The sequence below is a fragment of the Cynocephalus volans genome, chromosome 12 (genome assembly GCF_027409185.1).
Source record: "Cynocephalus volans isolate mCynVol1 chromosome 12, mCynVol1.pri, whole genome shotgun sequence".
Classification (NCBI taxonomy): domain Eukaryota; kingdom Metazoa; phylum Chordata; class Mammalia; order Dermoptera; family Cynocephalidae; genus Cynocephalus; species Cynocephalus volans.
The window spans coordinates 26,697,064-26,718,581 of NC_084471.1; the positions used below are offsets into that span (position 1 = coordinate 26,697,064).

Genomic DNA, 21,518 nt, shown 5'->3' on the forward strand with positions numbered 1-21,518 from the left:
GGTCAAATGTTACCTAAGGGGCAGAATCACTCCCAGTTGAGAACCACTGGCTTAATCCAATCTTGCTGTATGCACACGTCTGAAGACAACCTATACATAAACTACCAGAAACATGGGAATAGTGGCACTATGCACAAACATATGTTATATGAATAGCTTTGCGAGACAGTTCTAATAAACGACAGCATTGTCATTTAATTCAAACACAATTTAAAATATTCCTCGAAACTATAGTTTCTGAAGAAATTTAGCAACAGAAGAAATCAATTTTATTTTGGTTACTATCAGAGTTCTAATAAGTTATTATAAAACTTATGTCAAGCCAAGAAAAGCAATAACCATTTAAATCTTCTCTAGGGTTACCGTGCAAGAGATGTCCAGGTGATCATCGACACCATCCAGTTGAAAAGGCTTCCTCCCAGCAGGATACAACCGTTAGCAAGATCAAAAAGTCTCTCAAGACTGAATAGAGATGGCAGTGAGATAGCAAATGGGACCTGAGAAAAAGCACGGAAGTGCTTGTGAAATGCAGTTTCAAACTGTTGGCTGTAGCAGAGTTCTCAAAATATCCAAATACCAATTTAATACAATGATTTTATATGAAAGGAAGTTAACTTTTCTGCCTAAGGTAAGGCACAAAGTTTTGTATCTCTTTACTGCTGAAATGTCACATACATCCTATATCCTATTAAGATTCATAGATTAGCCTATAAAATGGCAAACGCCCCTAAAAATAGGGAGTATGTATATTTATATAATCATTGCACGTGGCTCTAAGGTAGGACATTTGGCCCTGTTCCTAACGAAATGCTTTCCTTCGTAACAGATTGACTGGTTGACAAATCTCCCTCCCTCATTTTGAGCACAAGTCCTGCCACAATGAAAGGGGAAGCATCAGTAAATTATGTTTGGAGATCACTCTATCTGAAAGAGGCACCGAGTTACCGTGACTGAGGGCAAGTGCAGCTACAGTCATCCTGTGCAGGCTGAAAAACGGAAAATAAAGACTTTTTGTGGGCATAGCATTGGTTATTTGATTGGCAGAGGAGAGAACAAAGGAAATGAATGTTTGCTGGGGACCCACTTCGTGCTGATCTAGATTAACACTTTTGAAGATGAATGAGCAAAAATTGTGTAGAATGGCCACAATGAATTAGAGTCTAGTGGGTCTGAATCCTGGTAAGAAATTAGAGAACAAGTTTTATTAATTTCTTGTCTACTTGTCAAATGAACCATTTATTTCCTTTATTCTGAAGAAAGTGTAATGAACCTAAAAGTGGAGGTTGGTTTTTGTTAACTTTTTCTTCACTTTATTGGATTAAAAAATGACAAAGTATTTGAGCACCCTCTATAACTTCAAACAATAAAGAGGTGAATAAATTAAAACTTAATAATATCCCTCCCCCTTCCTTGATCAATCCTGATCTAATGTTTCCAGTGTGGGGAGTATCCTTCCATATGGTGCTTCCCCCACCCTTTTTTTAAATGGGATAATTAGGTTTTCATTATTTGCTACTTCAATTAACAATATGTCTTTTTTAAAAAAACCCTCTTTAATCAACTCACAACTCATGGAGACAGAATAACCACATGGAGGTTAAGAGTGTGCATTTTGGAGTAAGACTGCCTGGTTCAAATTCAGACCCCATCACATATCAGCTATACGAGGTTAGGTAAAATATTTTATCTGTTTGAACTTTAATTTCCTCATCTATAAAATAGAAATAATAATAGTTGCTACATCACATTGTTGTTACAAGGACTGAATGAGCTTATACGTTTAAAACACTTAGAATGTGCATAGTACACAATAATTACTCAATAAAGGCTAAGTATTATTGTCATTTCTTAATGGTTACATAACAGTTCATGGGTTGGCTGTATCCTGATTTATTCATTTTCCATAGAGCTTGTTTCTAATTTTTCTGCATGCTTGCCTATTCATATATAAATCCTTGGGTACAAGTGGTTTTAATTTCTGTACTACTGACTCCCTAAGGTGGTTTTTGGTCAAATGGTGTTTACCTTTTACCTCAACATTTATTGCTATAATTACTTCCCAAACAGGTTGTGCAGCAATATATGAGGGTTTCCCAACTCCCTAGGTAGCATATAATGGAATGTTATAAACTTTTTTGTTGTTTTGCTATTTCACTGCTGTCTTTTATTTGGAAAAATAAAGGAAAACATTTTGGCAAGCTAATATTAACTGGTTTATTAATATATTGAAACTATATTTTACCATAATTATTTTTGTTGTATCTCATAGTTGTATTCAGCTGCACTGAACATTCAATCTATTTTTGTGATGAAATATCTCATATCCAATTGAATACCCTTTAGCAGATGATTTTCAAAGTAATATACAAATAAATAATAATCAGCATTAAAATATTTGTATTTTCTTTTGTGATATATTTCTTTTATTGTGGAATCCTTCCCATGTTAAAGATGATAGAATGTTTTAAAAACAATGTAGTCAAGTTAGTTTTACTTAACATCAGAGTTACCACCATGACATAATTTATATAGTAGAAACAAAGAGCATTTTGGCCTCTGACCCTTATCACTGAACCTCCAGAAACAAATGGCCATTTGTCAAAGGATGAAGATAACTGCTGAGTTTATTTATGTAGGCCACAAGAGAAAGCTTCAGATCAGAAAGATAAAATAAAAGCAGTTGTCATCAAGGAGTAATTAATCCTTTTTTGTCCTCAGGAGAACACAAATTACCCTAAAATGTCAGGACCCACTCTTGTGTTATGACTCCTATCTTTTTAGACACCCCAAGCATTTTAAGCCCTTTGATAGACAAATCATATACTTAAAATTCCAGCTATTTCTATCATGCTAAAACACAGTTTTCTATATTTTCTTATAGCTGGACACAATTTTTTTAAGTAAACTTCTGATTGAATTATGACATATAGATAGAAAAAATGGAGGAATCATATTGTGCGACTTAAATATATTTATATTTCAAATTGGAAATATTCATGTAACCATCGCACAGATCAAGAAATAGAACATGATCAGTACACAAGGAGTCTCCCTGGTACTCCCCCCAACTCATTAGGCAGATTATATATATGTTTTTGTTTTTACTGCATATAAACAGAACAATACAATTTATACTCTTTTGTGTCTGGCTTTTTTGCTTGCTCAACATTACGTTCTTGAGATTCATCTGTGTTGTTGAGTGTAGCAATGGTTTGTTCATTCTTAATGATGCATAGTTTTCATTGTGTGAATGTATCACAGTTTACTCACTTTTCAAGTTGATGGTCATTTGAGTTATTTTGATTTTTTCGGTGTTGTAAATGAGCATATATTTTGGTGCACATACATACATATGCCTGTTAGGCATTGTATTGGTCCATTTCTGTTGCTTATAACAGAATACTTGAAACTGGGTAATTTATAAAGAAACAATATTTATTGCTTACAGTTTTGGAGGCTGGGAAGTCGAAAGTCTAGGGAACACATTGGGTGTGAGCCTTGCTGGTGGGTAGTGACTCTTCACAGCAAAGCAGGGTGTCACATGGTGGATGGTGGAAGCAGAAAGAGAAACAAACCTCCTCTTTCACTCTCCTTTTAAAGCCACCAGAACCACTCCCATTATTCCAAGAATGGATCAGTCCATTCATGAAGGTACAGTCCTCACAATCCAATCACCTCTTCAAGACCCCACCTCTCAACTACCTAGTAGGACTTCCCACCTTCTTAAAACTGTCACAGTGGGGACCAGGGCTCAATGATTTTCGGGGGACATCCAGTCCACAGCAGGCAGGCACGTAAAAGTACAATTTGCGGGGCCATTGGGTATGCATATATTCATCTTTAAGCTAATTTTACTCAATGGATTTCTAATTTACACTCCCTACTACCAGTATGTGAGGGCTCCAGTTGTTCCATATCTTCATAAACTTTGATAATTTAAGTTTAAAATTTTGGCTGTTCTGGTGTGCTTCGCATGTGTCAAGATCTCTCTCTCTGTTTTTAATGTCATGTCCCCAACAACAAACAACACTGGTATATGTCTCTTTGTTAAAGCAGGTCTTTTGTTAAATTTATATCCAGTTGTTTTTTTTCATTGATATATACAGGAATTCTTATTATATACTAGAAATCAATTCTTTGTTGGATATAAATAAATATTTTCTCCCACTCTTATGGCTTGCCATTCACCTGCTTAATGGTATTTTAAAATACAGTCCAATTTCTTAGTCTTTCCTTTATGATTCGTACTTTTTAAAGTGGATCCTATTTATGAAAGGTCACAATGAAAATCTCTTATGATCTCCTCTAGAAGCTGTATTGTTTTATCTTCCACATTTATTTCTACAATCAATTTGGAATTGATTTTGTGTATTCTGTAAGGTAAGGATCAAGATGCATTAGTTTTCGATGTAAACACCCAATTGACCCAGACTCATGTATTGAAAAGACTGTTCCTTCCACTGTACTGAAAAGTTGCCTTTGTCATAAATCATGGGACTGCATATGAATGGATATCTTTCTGGACTCTATATTCTATTTATATATTTATAGAATAGAGACTCCATAAATCTATCTGTCTACCTACCTACCTACCTACCTATTTATCTGGACTATATGTACTTAATCTCACACTGTGTTATTGTAGCTCTTTAATAACATTTGATAGCTAGAAATTTAAGTCCATCAGCTTTGTTCTTTTTCTTGATGGTCTTAGCTATTCTAGGTCCTTTGTACATCCATGTAAATTTTCTAATAGTACTATAAATGATAACTTTAAAAGAATTTATTTCTAATTGTTGCTTCTGCTATATAGAAAAAAAATTTATATTTGCATTCATATTATACATAGCAAATTTGCTAAATTTACCTGTTCATTCTAAGAGTTTATCTGAAGATTATTTTGGATTTTCTATGTCTGTGAATAATGAAAGTTTTATTTCTTCCTTTCCCACACTTATACCTTTTTAAAATTCTTCTTTTATCTCACTGGTTAAGAACTCCCATACAATGTTAATTAGAAGTGATGATAGGATATTATTAACAAATGATTAACTAACTTTTCAAGTCAGGGGAAAGGAGGTTTACTTAATGAATGGTATTCTAAAATTATCTGCTACTAAAACTGATCCTTATCTTTACTTTCATCTGTACTATTTTTGTTAAGTTTATTCCAGGGCATTTTATAATTTTGTCACTATTGTGAATGGAGGCTTTAAAATTTCCATTTTTAATCATTATTTCTAGAAGAAGGTATTTTTTAATACCCATTCACTATACCAGGTTCTTAGTTCTAATCACTTCTAAAAACTCTTGGGTTTTATAATTATATTATTTACAAATAAATATATCTTTGTCTATTACTTCATATTATTTATGTTTATTGATTTTATTCTCTTGTTTTAGTGCAATAGCTAAAACTTTCAAAATAATGTTGATTCATTGATACACAGATAAGATATTAAGCCTTATTGTTCCTAAAACCTAAATTAAGAATACAATTAGAATTAGCAAACCACCTGACCATGATCAGGATAATTTATGAAACAAATATTTTATTAAATATTAAAGTAAAAAACCACTACCATGAATCATGAAAGTCAGTTTTTAAAATGTTAATTTAGGTGAAAATGCTAAATTTATCTCACAGCCAAAGCATAGCAATGTCTTAAATATTAAAAGAACGCTTTAGGAAGTCCAAGTTATATCTTCTCCCCAGAGAGTTAAAGATTCAAAAAAATAAAATAAGGTTTTAAATAAGATTTATAAGATTTCAACTAAATTGGCAAGAGCTAAAAGGTAAAGTATTTCTTTAGAGATATTTCTTGACCTGTATCTATGCAATCTCGATTTAACCGGACATTTAAAGTGAGTGCACATAGTATTTTACAAAGTTAACATGCCCGTGAGACCAGGAAACTTTAAATGACTTGCCCAAGGTGCCTCAACTAGTTAGTGTCAGAATCAGGATCCATGCCCAGGCAGACTGGCTCCTCAGTACACATCCCTAACCACTCCGCTGCACTGCCTCTGCCCCAGCACCCAACTGTCCTCCGAACTCGAACTCCCTCCTACCACTGCTGTCAGCCATCAGCAAGTACAAGGCCCTCTGTGAAATGCCCCTGCTCTGTGCTGCCTCTCTCCCACTCCCACCTGACTTCAGGCTCCTGTTCCTCCCATTGGCTCAGTGGCACTCTGGACACCCACACTTTTCCAGCTTCAGCTTTTGGAAATTTTATCTCAAGTACAAGGATACTTCAAAAAGTTTGTGGAAAAATTGAATTAAAGGGTAACATGAAACCTTCCATGAACTTTTTGAAGACCCCTCATAAAGTTAAACTTTAAGGGAAATTACTGAGCTACTTTACCATTCAATAAAAACAAGATTGGCAACTGTATAAACATAGAGAAGTCTTTCGTGATGGTGTTTTTGTAAATAGCTTTGGGTCCAAATTGTGCAGAATAAGGTACCAAAGAATGCTGGTTCCTTTTGCTAGGTCAGGAAAGGCTTTGCGAAGAGAAAGGAAGAAAACAGATCGGTAGGTAGCAGACTGTAAGTTAGTTCAATGAGTTTATGCTTTAAAGAGCAATATTAGAGAAATGGTGATGATTTTGCCTGCTTGACTAGACAGGATAAAAATCCGAAATAGAAGAAGGGAAAAGAAGTTAATCAAGTTGGCACACTGAAGGGATTCATTAAAATCTGGCCTGGATTTGAAGTTGTTTGGGGGAGTTTTGAAAGCCATTAGAGAGTTAAAGCTTATTTGCCAATGTGGATTCTACATAAGTTTCTGCAGGAAAACTAGATTCTATCATAATGAAAAATTTTATTACTTGTGTTCTTTTGTTTCAACAATTTTCCTCGATCAAAAGGAAAATCATACTAGCTTCTGTGTAAGTGTCTGTGCCCCTGTTTTTCTCATCTGTAAAATGGGAATTATGGTATAAACTATAGGCTTATTGTGATAAAATAAAGTAATGCACATAAAACAATTGTATGGTTTCTGGCACGTAGTATTCTTAATAAAATATTAGCAGCAAAGAAATAAAAGAAAATCATATAGTCTTCCAAGTATCTATGATTTTTCTCAATCCAATGAGTTTTTATTGAGCAACTACTCTGGGACCTCTTCTTTCTTTTCTCTGCACAGTGTCACTTGCCTTTTCATTTATTCTAAGTGTTAAACGACCAAAAAGAGAGGGTGGGGCAAATTTTCACTAATCAATTAGGTTTACCTCTACCTGTAATTGGTAAGTGGGATATTGAACAGTTGCAAGCTTTGTGATATGGATAGATTTAACTTTGCCTTCTTCCAAAAACCTCAAAGCACAGAGAGAAAGAGTCATACAAAAAGAGTTTCAATAGCTTCAGAGTAAAAAAGTAAATAGTATTTTCATCCAGCATTCTCACATTAAGTTTCTCTACCATGTTTTCTATCTCTTCTTAACACTTCTTAATATTACCTTCTCTGATGTTAATGATTTATTGGATTTTTTTCTAGACTGGGCAAAAACATGCATTACAAAGTAGAAAGGAAAACATGATACTAGCTTACTTAAGAATCAATATTATGAATGACTGGTGACCCATTTAATAAAAGTTCCAGATGTGAGGGAATTAGATATATTTGGTTTCACTGTATTTTATATGATTAAGAAAATCCCAGTACCAGCAATAATAAATATTATTTTTCCCCATCTAACACAAACAGCACCAACTCTTAAGAAGATGAGAAAGGCTTTTATATAATTCTACCCAAAACACAGAAAATTTATACTTTTCTGAGAACAAGATTATCTTTTCATTTCTCCAATTTTTGTGTTAATAAAACTTTAAATATGACAGAAAAGATTTTTTTACATGAGATCAAATGGTCATTTCGGTGAGATGGTAGGAATCTTTTAGTATTAAAGTTTAAAGAAATAACATTACTATAAAAGGCATTTGGCAGAGAACAAGAAAATCAGAAACTAAAGACAAGATGTAGCAGGAAAGGCACTTGTGCAGGGAATTAGTTCAAATGCTACGTTTTCTAAGAAAGACAAATACACTCTTCTTGAATCATCACCACTATCACCACCACCACTGTTGTCATCACTTTGTGACTGACCCCAGCTTTACATGGTGTTTCCTTGAGCTCTTGAGCAAGAGGCCACCTTTTAATAAAGGATAATTCTTGCTCAGACACATTGTCCCACATGCATGGAAAACCAAATGTGTCAGTCAAACCAAAAACATTTCAAAAACGTGAGGGGTCCTGTCTCCCTTTCACATCTAAGTGGATGTTGTCAACAATGGCTTCTTTACTGGAATACAGGAAGAGTGCCTCCATGAGAGGAGATACATTGTAGGAGACCACAGTCTCTATATGTTAATGTCTGAATGTACATATAAAAATAAATTTTATGTTCTGTTTATTGTTTAAAGTTGTAGTATAATAAAAAAAATAAATATTTGTCCTTTGTCCTGGATTCCTAGCACAAAATTTCTAAAACACTTGGAATTTCCTGTTTCCCTTTAGGGTGGGGAGGAATTAAGTCCAATCACTAATAGCTAATGATTTAATCAACCATGCCTAAATAATGAAACCTTCATAAGAACCCCACAATGATGGGTTTTGGGAGCTTCCAGGGTGGTGAATACAGGGAAGTGCTAGAAGGAGGGTGGTACAACCCTAGAGGGCATGGAAGCTCCTTACCCCTTCCCCCATACCTCACCCTGTTTATCTCTTCAATCTGGTATTCTTGAGTTGTATCCTTTATAATAAACTGACACTTAAATAAGGCGCTTTCCTGAGTTTCGTGAGTCATTCTGTCAAATTATCAAAGGGTCATGGCAACTCCTGAATTTATAGTCGGCTGGGCAGACATGTGGGTAGCCTGGGCACTCCATTTGCAGCTGGTGTCTGAAGTGGGGCAGTCTTGTGGGACTGAGCCCTTCACCTGTGTGGTCGATGCTAACTCTAGTTATTGAGCATCAGAACTGAACTGAATTGTTGGATACCCAGTTGGTGTTGAGGAATCACAAAATTGATTGGTGTCAGGAAAAACCACACAACAGTCATACCAGGTATTACGCAAACCAGGGTAGTGCTCAGCTAGTGAATGACTTTGGGGCCACTGGTGCCTTTCCCTCCTTGGCACCCATTCTGTGCCCATAGCCCTTCATCCCCCAATCGAGGCCCAGCCAATGCACTACTCGACAAAAAGTGATAGTGTTGACAGTGTTACCTCCAGTTTGGGTTTATGCTTTTTATAGGGAATTACTTAAGAAAGCAATACTCTAAGAACAAAAGAGACCCTTAAGAAAATAGTGAAAATTTAGGCTGTATATATCCAGGCTTACTCTGACTGCTCAAGACTCCAAGGTCCATGGAAAAGAGACTTTGAGATCTGACAACCCATTGTGCAGAAAGAACAGCTGCTCTCTTTCCCCAGAAAAGCCTTTTTCAACATATAAAGAATAAAGGGTCCTAAACAGGAAAAATTCCCTTTAAAATATCAATAGCTCTAACTAGAACAGGAATCATGAGTTATACAACCAAGAATCCCACAATAAAGTGCACAAGGCATAGAGATTCGATGCAAGTTCTGGGACAGTGATTAAGGGCTTATAATTGGGGATTAGAAGAAAGAGTTAAAGAAAAAGTTTTCTTGGAATAGAGGATTTAACAGGAATGCCTATATTCAATGTATTATAAAACTGCAGGGATGTGAGAATATAAATTCTGATACAGTACTTACATGTAATTATAAAATTCACTTTATATCATAACATTTATCTTCAGAGGATGGTTTTAAAGCTTTGCTGAGTCCTCGTTTTTATACTCTCGGAAAAGAGTTTCTCTGAGAAAGGATGCCTACATTTATTAAAGACTGGATACAGGCTGGAATCTTTGTTTTCTAGAGTTTTATTACATTTGTAAATGAACTGTTATAATGGAGATCAAAAGAAAACGGGACTGAACTAGGGGTCACATTGTGTAACGTATAATGTATTTTTAATCATGTATAGGTGACATGTGAGTGATGTTTTCCCCTTACTGCTACATCAGAAAATAAACTTTAAGCCAGAAAGTATGTTCTCTAGTTCCTTTAGACTCTCCTAATTCCAATAAATAAGGACTAATTTAGCACTGTTAGGTATTTATCACCAGTCGGGGGTCCTTATTTTTTATATTTGAAGTCATGGTTGCAGTTCAGGTTCCTGGGAAGCAGACTCTGAGAAGGAACTTGGCTTTCAGGAATTTGACGAGGTTTAGGGAATACCCTTGCGATCAACGCCCACAGGGAAAGGGAAGGAAGCAGGATTAGGCAGAGGGAGAGACTGGCTGCAATGCAGGCACAACAAAGGGCCCAGCCAACCCCGTGGCGAGCTTTGAAGCTGGAATGGCCCTTCAGAGCTGTCCTGAATTGTGTGGGTTAGGTCTTTGCACACCCATATCAACCAATAACTGGTGCAGGCTTCCCCCCAGGAAGAGGCCCTGTCTTTTAGCCAAAAGCAATTCCTGGAGAGGGTTAAGAGCTGAGAGCTGTCATTCCTAAAGGGGAGATGTGTGTGGCTCAATGCAGGGGTTATGACAGGTATGAATATTTAACCCAGTGGTTAACTACAAAACCATTAAATAAATGGCAATATGGCAAAATGCATACTAGTATACAACTAATACAAGTTAAGGGGGATTTAAAGTAATAACTAAGAACTCTCATACCAACTTTCCAGATGCTTCTTTTCTGAGTCATGGTAAAATAGGCCTAATACATTTCCAGCACCACTTCTATTAATCACTTTATTTGATTACTCTCAGGAATACTCCCTGCCCTAGAGTGTAAAGGGGAGAACTAGAGATTTAAAAAGAGTAGGCAGAAAACTCAGAAATAATATCTTCCCACAAATAATATCTTCTTGCAAACTTAAATATGAAGAAATTCAATAATTTCACCTGAATCCCAACTTTACTTGAGAAATTCCCTATGAAAACCCTAGAACCTTCCATAAAATTTCCAAAAGCTGAAGCTGGAAAAGTGTGGGTGTCTAAAGTGCCACTGAGCCAACGGGAGGAGCAAGAGACTGAAGTCAGAGGGACTGGAAGAGAGGCAGCATGGAGCAGGGGCATCTCATGGAGGGCCTTGGACTTGCTGAGGCTGACAGACGTGGTAGGAGGGAGTTCGGAGGACAGTTGGGGGCTGGGGCAGAGGCAGTGCAGCGGAATGGTTAGGGGTGTGTACTGAGGAGCCAGTCTGCGTGGGCATGGATCCTGATTCTGACACTAAATAGCTGAGGCATTTTGGGCAAGCCACTTAAAGTCTTCAGGCCTCAATTTCTCACATGTAAAAAAGGGCGATAATCTTAGGATCTACCTTAACAGAAAGAGGAATCTGAAGTCATAGGCTTAGCTTTAGAATGTATGTGTGTATTATTTTCCTAGTGCTGCTATAACAAATTTACCACAAACTTTGTGGCTTACAACAATATGAATTTATTCTCTTATAGCCCTGGAAGTCAGAAATCTGGAATCAGTTTCAAGAACTAAAGTCAAGGTGTCAGCAGGTCTGATTCCTTTTGGAGGCTCTGAGGGGAGAATTTATTTCTTGGACTTTTTCAGCTTCTAGAGGCTGCCTGTGTTCCTTGTCTTGCAGTCCCTTTCTCCGTCTTCAAAGCACATTACTCCAGTCTCTGCTTCCATCACCCACATCACCTTTTCCTCTTCTATTGTCAAATCGTCCTCTGGTTCCCTCTCATAACAACACTTGTGATTACATTGAGAGATCACCTGGATATTCCAGGATAATCTCTCCATCTTAATATTCTTAATCATATCTGCAAAGTCCCATCAAAATCCCTAGGGATTAAGAGGTGGATATCTCTGGGGGGTCATTACTCAACTTCCCACAATGTGTGGTTAAATGAGATAGTTTAGTCAATAAAAATATCATGTTTATATCATATCTGTTCAACAGAGTTTTGGTAATTGAAGTTATTCAATCATTTCTATTTAAAAATTCATGACATTCCTGCAAATGCCTATTGTGCCAGAAATTTCCAGTGTTCACTAAAATATATACTTTCTCCTCTACAAAGCTCCATATCACATTCCTGTACATTAGGTTAAGACCAACAGGACACAAGCAGAAACTACGATAGCCACTCCAGGCTGGTTCTCAGAATAAACGCTCTAATTTATCGTCCAAACTGGGACACTTTTCAGAGTAAAAGGAGAGTATATACACCATTACTCGAAATCAACAGGTGTGAATTGTGACTGTGTCAGGCAAACTGGGATGCATGGATGCCCTGTGTAAATATCCTGTGAAACCCCTCACCCCCTCTTCTCCTGCAGTAGACAGCACAGTGACAAATTGAAAGAGAGTTGCTCAACCCTCACCAGACTTTGCACGAGAAAGAAATAAACCTTACTGCCAGTGAGATTTGGGGTTTATTAGCACAGCACAGTCTACTTCATCCAGACTAAAACTTTCACAGTCTGGCAAGCTTGTTCTCCCCTCATTGTATTTCTGAATAGAGGAAAAGTCCATCGGAGTAAGGGTTTAACTCCACTTAAAGGTCAGAGCTCTGAATCTTGGCAGCAAAATTACAGAAGAAATGCTGTAACTGGGTACCCCATAGCTGGGTTGTCTCCTGAAGGGCTCTGTGGAGTCTGTCTGTGGGCTTTTGACCTGGGATACAGAAATGAAAACTCCACAGTTCTAATCATACTTGCCATTTCTTGATGCTTTTTTATGAAGGATCTCACTGGGCTTAACTTCTGGCAAGTGGGAACAGAAGACTCTTTTTTAGAGCAAAGGCTTTATAAAGAACATGAACTGAAGTTTGCTTTTTGTTCCTAGGACTTTGTTGCCTGGGATCAAAGCACGATGGGCTTTGTTAGTGAGCAGCTCCCACTGCAGTAGCAAACCAGAGGGCAGACCTTATGTGCACAGTGTGGAAAGAAACCCTGCTCACGCTGATTCTTTATTCACATCAGTATACACCACAAACAGCTGCAAACCATTCTTAAAAGGTGGCCAACACTGACTGGCAATTTCTCATAGAAAGTCTAATAGAGTCTGCAATTTACAAAGACATTTCAAATAAATATTTTACTTAACTCTTTTTAGTATTTCTAACTTGGACAATTAGCCTTTGTCAAATAATAACGTGACATGAAGAAGAAAAGGGTAAGAAAAAGGGGTAGGAAGCAGAGAAGAGCAAGAGGAGGAAGGGGAGGTGTAGGTGGGGTAGAAATACCATCTCTGAGTGTCACTAAAGATTTACAATTTACTATCAAGTACTTTCAGCAAATGAGAATCTGTTGCTAAAACAGAATGTGTCAATATCGGCTCTCCATGGAATTATGCTGAATTAAAAAAGGCCAATCCCAAAAGGTTACATACTGTATGATTCCTCTTACATAAAATTCTTTTTTGTTTTTAACTTATCTTTTTTTTAATTGAAACATAATTGGTCACACACATTTGTGGGGTAGAGTTGACTGTTAACACTGGTATAAAATATGTGTTGATCAAATCAGGATAATTAGCATATTCATCATTAGAAATGTAATCATCCTTTTTGTCCATTAACCAGTCTCTCACTAATCCCTCTCCCCCTCCACATATAACATTCTTGAAGTGACAAAATTATAGAAATGGAGAACAGATTGGTGGTTGTCAGGTTTCAGGGTGGGGACAAGAAGGAAGTGAGTGTGGCTATAAAAGGGGGACAGAAGGAATCCTTGTGGTGATGGAACTGTTCAGTATCTTGACTGGTATGGCCTAACTTTTTAAAATTACACATAGAAATGTTAAGCTTGCAAAAGACAGGAAACTTTCCACAGGGTAAAGTCTCTGTTGTAGATAAAGAATTGTAACACAGCAAAATTGCCGGCTCAAAGGACAGATGTCCCTGGTGCAGGTTAACCTACTGATTGATATGTTGAGAAAGTTACTTGATTGTTATGTAAATATACTGAGGAAATTTCTGTAGGAAAAGAAAATGTTTGCTAAGAACAAGCTTTTGTTGGTGGACTGTGGAATGTCTGCAAATGGAAAACTGCATTATGGAATGTCACTTTGTTTATTTCACTGATGTTACTAGTTTCCATTGTTAAAACTATACTCTGCCCATGTCCTTGTGTTCTTTGTAATGATTAAATCAACTGAATTTTCTTGTGAAACTTCCTTGTCTTTACAATAAAAGGGAGAAGCTAAATTTGAATTGGGGCTGTCACATTCAGCTTTCTCCTCCTAGTGCAGAAATTACTAAAGTGCAGTCCTTCTGGGCTTCTCAATGCATTCATACCACTTTGAGTAATAGAGTAATTCTTTTTGATGTCTCTGTTACACATTGGTAAGAGTCCAGTTTTTTAATCAAGGCAAAAACCATATAGTGAACTGAATGAAGGAAATGAAACTAAACATTAAACTAGGTTTTTAGCAAAATAGAAAAGAATGAATAGATTTGCTAATGATACCCCATCCCACCTCCTTTGTAGTTATATGAAGTGATTAAACTTCAGGAAATTGTCCTTTCTGAGTGCAGTTTTACCCAGAATCAAGCCAGGCTTGGTTTATCAAGGAGCACACACTTCTCATCACTTTCACGGTAATATATAATTTCAGGTTCATGATGATATCTTGGTTTAAATTGTATCCCCAAACTGCACATCTCACAAAAGTGGGACTGGTATTTTGAGCACAGATAACACAAAGGCTCCTGGTTCCTTGATGAACGAGAGTGTATTTCACTTTAACACTATTGCTGGCAAATCTCAGAGATGAGCATTTTGGAAATGCTATAAACAGCTTAGCCTTTTCTGAGTATTTTGAAGAGCACATTAATAGCACGGCCTTTTCTTACGGGCTTTCTTTTTCCTTTAGCCAAACTTGACAGCAGTGAATAGTGAGTGGATGGAATCAAAGTCAGCGCTGTATTTTAAAAGCAGTGTGAGACTGATGTCATTTGGCATTGTCTTCAAAAGAATGTAAGAATATTAAGTGGATGTCTCATGAACAGACATACAAAGGATACTCTTCACTTGAGGACAGAATGATGATGTCTCCCAGAAGAAAGATGTAATTATAGATGCCCATAAAATTTATTCAGATAGCTCTTGGCTAGTACAAAAAAAAAAAAAAAAAGAAAGAAAGAAAGAAAGAAAACAACCAACTCTCAACTTAACCAAAAGAAGTTATATTAATGAAATTTGTTTTGAAATACTTAATAAATACCTACTATGGGATATGTGGAACCTTGTGCTCAATGCTCTAAATGACAGTTGAGAGTATTATCATTACTGCCATTTGGGAGGTTTTCTTAAAAAGAAACCAAGAGGCATACAATAATGTAATAAAATTAGCACCAATGGAAATTAAATAGCCCAGCACCACCCTCTAGGATTTAACATCCTAAAGATGGTGAAGTGAAAGATGTCCCACATAAGTAGGGCACATGCAAACCCCATCCAACACTCAGAAAAACTACATAGGTTATTTCAAAGGGTGCTTTGAGAATCCACCTAGTTTACCCTCTACACTGTGGGTATTAACACACTCAGCAATTCCATTACAGGAGTCAGGGGTTACCGACTGATTTTAAAATTGCCTCTGCTCAGAGGAGGAGTAGGTCTAGAAATTGGGAGTTTTATTGGATGCTGTGGCAGACTGCATTTTCCCAAAATGGCTGCCTAAGTAGCTCTCAACCCACATGGCCTTTGTACAATTTGACTTTGACACTCCTCCAACAAAAGGGTGGAGTCTATGCCCAACCTTCAATCTAGGTGGATTTGGGACAAGTGGGGAAGAGTCATCAGTAATTTCAAGTCTAGGGCGTTAATGATGACAGAGCTTCTGCCTGGTTCTCTTGGGAGGTTCACTCTTGAAACCCAGCCACCATGCTGTGAGGAGGTCCAACCAGCCAGAGAGAGGGCATGTGTCCTGTTCTGGACCACAGCCCAAGCTGTGTTCCCAGCAGACAGCCCACAGTCGACAACCAGCATCAAGCACCAAACCTGAATGAGCCTTCAGTGATTCCAGCCCCCAGCAGCTGAACCCTCCCCAACCTTCGAGTCATCCCAGACAATGTCCCAAATACCATGGAGCAGAGAAAACTTGCCACACTATGCCATTTCCCAACATGATCCTTGAACCTACACCCTGAGTCTAACAAAATGGTAGTCCTTCTATGCCACAAAGGTTGGAGTGCTTTGTCACATAACAAAAGTAACAGGCACAGAGGCGATTGGCTTATACGTGGTTAGAAGTGGTGTGTGCAGCCCTGCCCGGCGCTGGCGTCCTCCCAGCCTCTGTGTGAGTGTGCTCAGGGGCTGCACCCTCGCCGTTCTGCTGTTCTTCTGCTTCAGCCACTCCTTAGGGGACACATCTGCTTATGAGGGTCTCATTCCTAGTGAACTTCAGTGCTTTTAGATGACAGTAATACTAACTCTTTACTTAGTATGTGCTGGGCACTGTTCTAAGAATCTTAGATGGATTAACTCACTCAATCCACAAAACAACCCTATAAGGTAAGTACTATCTTCATTCCCATTTTACAAATAGGGGGACAGAAACATTGAAGTTGAACAACTTGCCTTAGGTTACACAACTAGAAAACATCAGAGATGGGCTGGGATTTGGGATTTGGAGCCAGGCAATTTGGCTCTCAAGCCTGAACATTAACCACCACATGCACCGCTTCACAAAGCCTGAGTCTAACAACACTGCCTTTGCTGTATGTGAGCATCAGCTCCATCCCTTCTTTCCAGACTGCCAGCCCCTTCCGGGCAAGGACTGTCTTTCTCACCTCGAATTCCTCCAGTGGGTCCATCCCAGTGCCTTGCACTCTCAGCTGCAGCTTGTAAACTGAGCTTGCTTTCTTCCTTCTTTTTTGAAACTTCTCTCTTTATTTCTCTTTGCACCCAGGGTTTTTGGGATTTGTCCCATTCTCTTGAACAAAACCAGTAATCATGCCCTCACTACTGAGCCTACTGCCAAAGCTGAAACTTGTTTTCTGTCTTCTCTTCTGAAGGTTTTCCTAATCAGAGGAAAGTGCTTCCAGAAATGCCCCTGATGACATTTGTACCTTCCTAAGGATACTCTGCTACCTTCCAATCATTTTCCAAAGCAATTAAAACTTCTAACCATGGGCCATAGGCCTGTCCTTTATGTTGCTTTTTAAAAGATACCAAAAGAAGTTCATCACTTTAGAGCTATGGTGAAAATGTTACAGGATCCCAGGAGTGGTGCTCAATTCTCAGACCTGTTTTCCCACCCTGTACTGTAATTGCTCCTGTAGTTGTCTCTCTCCCCCACTAAACTGTAGGACCCCCTGAAAGGTAGAGACTCTGGCTTTTTCTTCTGTATTCTAATGCCTGGCCCAACGGCTAGTACAGAGGAGGCACTACACAAATGTTCGCTGGCCAAACAACTAAAATTGATGAAAAAAAGTCAAAGTCAAAGTCACTGCTAATGGCAGAGACAGAACTGCAACCCAGGGCCATCTGTGGAAGATGTACCACGAGACATTCATTCATTCAACAAACATTTATTGAACATGTGTTGGGAGCCAGACACTGGGCAAAGCACTGAGAATAAAAACATAATAAGACCCAATCTTATGATATAAGACCTGATCTTCACTAGTAGGGGAGACAAATATGGAAGCAGCACATCATTATAGCACATGTTGACAAAAACCATGCACTTGAGAGGGAAGTAATGAAAGGAAAGCTGCCTGAGTGAGGCTGACATTGGTTAGATGTGTTATTACCCATTTTCACATGATACCTCAGCACAAGGTAAGATGCTAGCATGGTGGAGCTATCATTACAGCTGACAAGCAGGAGTCATAAGAGGTCATAAGAGGTGAAAAGATAAGGGTAGTCACCTGATAGAATTAATATATGAGATAAAATTAAAGGTGCAAATGACTAAATAAACCAAAGTATTTTAACCAGTATAATAATAATTATTTTAGTGACCAGCATGTGGTTGATGTCAATATCTAATCATCAAACCTATCAAAAAATGATCATTTGAAAAATCAGAGACAAAAGAATAAGTGTGCATTAAATTCAACCATGTAAAAAGGAATGCACATTAGTAATGTACATAATAATATGTAAGTCATTAGAATTTCACCACCATTAAGGACTTTTAGGCTAAATTCAAAGTATTTTTAAGAAAACATATTGCATAAGCTAATTGATATTCCACAAGATGTTGAGAAATAACAGCAGACATCAGACTGTAGTGGTGCTTTCTCAAAGTAAAGGAGAGGCGTTTTTTATTTATCATGAGATACATTCATAGCTGCTCCCATCCACCTCAGCGTCCTGCATGCTGTTAGCTGTCTTACTAGTACTCGCCTCTCATGTGCCTCTGATCTCCTCTCACATCTGCCCAAGAAAATAATGTGCTTCTCCTGGCATTTTCTACTCCTATATCAAGGAAGCCAAGTGCAGCTGGAGAAGAGTCATAAGCCGAGAAGCGTAGTGCCATAGTATATAATATGACTTTAAAATCTCACTGTGGCCCTCAATCCTTTTATTTCTCTTTGGTTAGCTTCCTCACCCTCTGTCCTCAATGACTGTGAAATCCAAGATCTTTGTCTCTGTCTTAGAAGACCATACTCTCAATCCTCTGCACCACTCCAATAGTAGATAAAGTTGCCTCCACTTGATGGAGAAAATTAAAACCACTAGGTGAACTGCTCCAGCCTCTCCCATCATTTTCTTACAATCTTATATCCTTCCCCACCTTGATCTGTGACCCAAAGATCTAGAGAAAGAGGTGTTTTTCCTCTGCTTCCAGAAAACCATCTCACTTCTGCTGTTGATGTCTTTCTGTTCCCTGCCATCACCCTCAGGGCCTTGCTCCATCCTTTGTCCTTCTATCCCCTAGACAGGCAGCCTCTACCCTTCCTAGTTCTCTTCCCTATGACCATTCCTGTCCTAACACCTTCCCTTCACTCTGTGTCTCCCTCTAGCTGTTTTTCTACTGTCTCAAAACTTCTTAAAGATTAATTTGCATTTGCAGTCTTCACTTTCTCATCTCTCCTTTACCCCTTATCTCCCTGTAGCACATGCTCCCACTAGTCTAGTAAAACTCCAGTCGCTGGCTGGAGTTTACTTAAAAATGCAGATTCTGGATTTAAGCAGACCTATATTTGACTCCTGCTTCCTCCTCTTATGAAACTGTGAGACCTTGAGCATGCTGCCTAATTTTCCTTTGCATCAGTTTCTTTATCTCTAAAATGGGGATAATAATGGTAACCAACTTCATAGGGTTCTTGTAATATTAAATATTTAAAACATTTAATGTCTGTACATGCCATGTGCTCAATAAATGTTGTTACTATTTCTAGTAGTAGTATTTGCATTTTCATGATAATTATCATTGTTGTTTGTCAGGTAATACACTAGGTCTAACTGAAAATCCTGAACTTAGGAAAAAAAAATCCTACTAGACTCATGCAGCCAAGAAAAACTACTTTGCAATCTCCTTATATAATATATCTTATCTCTTGGTCTAGGATAACCTTTTCCAAATCAGGATCCTGATCCTAGGAACCTCCTTTCCATACTAATTCTGCATTATTCTAGCCAGCTCTTTTAATGTACAGGCATACAGGAGCACACATGTGTATGTAATTGATTAGGCAAATGTATTTGTATCATGTGAAGCAATATGAAAATACTTAATTTAGCTCACTGTAGGAACTTTAATCTATGAAATTGGTGCAAGCAACATTTCTGGAGGGTTGTTTGCAATTATATATGAAAATGTATACATCAATTCAAAAATAAGCAAAGAATTAAATAATATTTCATTAAAAAAGATATACAAATGACCAATAAGCACAAGAAAAGATGCTCAACATCATGAGTCATTAAGGAATTGCATATCAAAATCACAATGAGACACCACTTCACACCGATTAGGAAGGCTATTATCAAAGAAAAGGGTGGGGGGTGAATAACAAGCATTGGAGAGAATGTGGGGCTATTGGAACCCTTGTGCATTACTGGTGGGAGTATAAAATTGTACAGTTGCTGAAGAAAACAGTTTGGGGGTTCCTCACAAAGTTAAACATAGACTTAAAATATAATCCAGCAATTCCACTTCTAAGGATATACCCAAAAGAATTGAAAGCAGGGACTCAGACAGATACTTGCACACCAGTGTTCACAGGAACACTATTTACAATAGCTCACAGGTAGAAATGACCCAAATGTCCACTAACAGACAAATGGATAAACAAATGTTATATACATACAATGGAATATTTTTCAGCTTTAAAAAAGAATGCAATTCTGAACATGACTAACTTTGAAAACGTTATGTTAAATGAAATAAGCCAGACACAAAAGGACAAATATTATGATTCCATTTATATGAGCTACCTAAAATAGCAAATTTATAGTGATAGAAAGTAGAACAGGAGCTATCAGGAGATGGAGGGAGGGGGAATGGGAAGATATTGCTTAATGGGCACAAAGTTTCTACTTGGTATGATGAAAAAGTTCTGGAGATAGATGTTGGTGATGGCTGCACAACACTGTAAATGTATTTAATGTTACTAAACTGCACAATGAAAACCGGTTAAAATTGTAAATTTTACATTACGCATATTTTGCAATAATAAAGTTTATATAATTTTTACTCCAAAATCCAATTTCTAAGAATTAACTCTGAGAAAATAATGCAGAAGGTGAAATACATATGTACTAGAATCCATCACCCTCAAAGATCTGACAATAAAGATCTAGCCACGTAAATAGCACCTGACACAATGAATACATAAAAGAGACTATTACGCAGGCTTTAACTACTACAGGTAGACTTTTCATATAAAGATATATCCATGGCATTATTGTTCAATGAAAAAAGCAAGTTTCATAACGTGTAAAGTATGATCCCATTGTTATAAAAAATTCTAAAGTTTATCTGTACATGGAGAAAATTCTAGATAATAGGAATTATTGTTAATAGGATTTATTGTTTGAATGGTAGATTTGAGGTGAATTTAAAATTACTCTCTTCATAATTTTCTGTACTCGTTGAATTTCATTTTTATGAAGAATATTTTTAATCAAAATAATATCCTATTGTAAACTCATGTTTAACATTTTTTCAAGTTAATTAAGGAGGGTGAGGCCCTTGATACATACGATTAGATGTGTTTTGTACTTCCATTTTCATGGCAATAATAATACTTGTGAGTGAATCAGATACAGTTTTAAAGGAGAAGTACATACCTCAGATAGCGGTGTTGTCTCTCTGTCAGACAGAAACAGAGCCTTTATTTCAGAGCAACATTGAATAATCATGTTCTAGAAATAAGAAGGCAACATAGTAAAGTTGATATTACTGGTAAAATGTTACATATTTAATTATAAACTATTTATTCATTTGTCTTTTTGAGGATCATCAGCTAACCCTAGTTCCCAGGATAAAACAGAGGGACTCCCAAGTCACAATACCTTAAGTAGTTAGGCTTACTTGAATTGTACTTACTTGTA

General features: G+C 37.3%; 1 protein-coding gene across 1 annotated transcript in view; it reads right to left on the minus strand.

The window, feature by feature from the left end:
- Nucleotides 1-359: 359 nt before the first annotated feature.
- CFAP54 (cilia and flagella associated protein 54) overlaps nt 360-21,518 on the minus strand; it is a 302,389-nt gene continuing 281,230 nt past the window's right edge. The window contains exons 67-68 of the mRNA XM_063115642.1: nt 21,255-21,329; nt 360-497 (exon numbers count right to left, since the gene is read on the minus strand). Of these exons, the coding sequence (XP_062971712.1) occupies nt 360-497; nt 21,255-21,329 (213 nt within the window). The remainder of the gene's footprint in view (nt 498-21,254; nt 21,330-21,518) is intronic.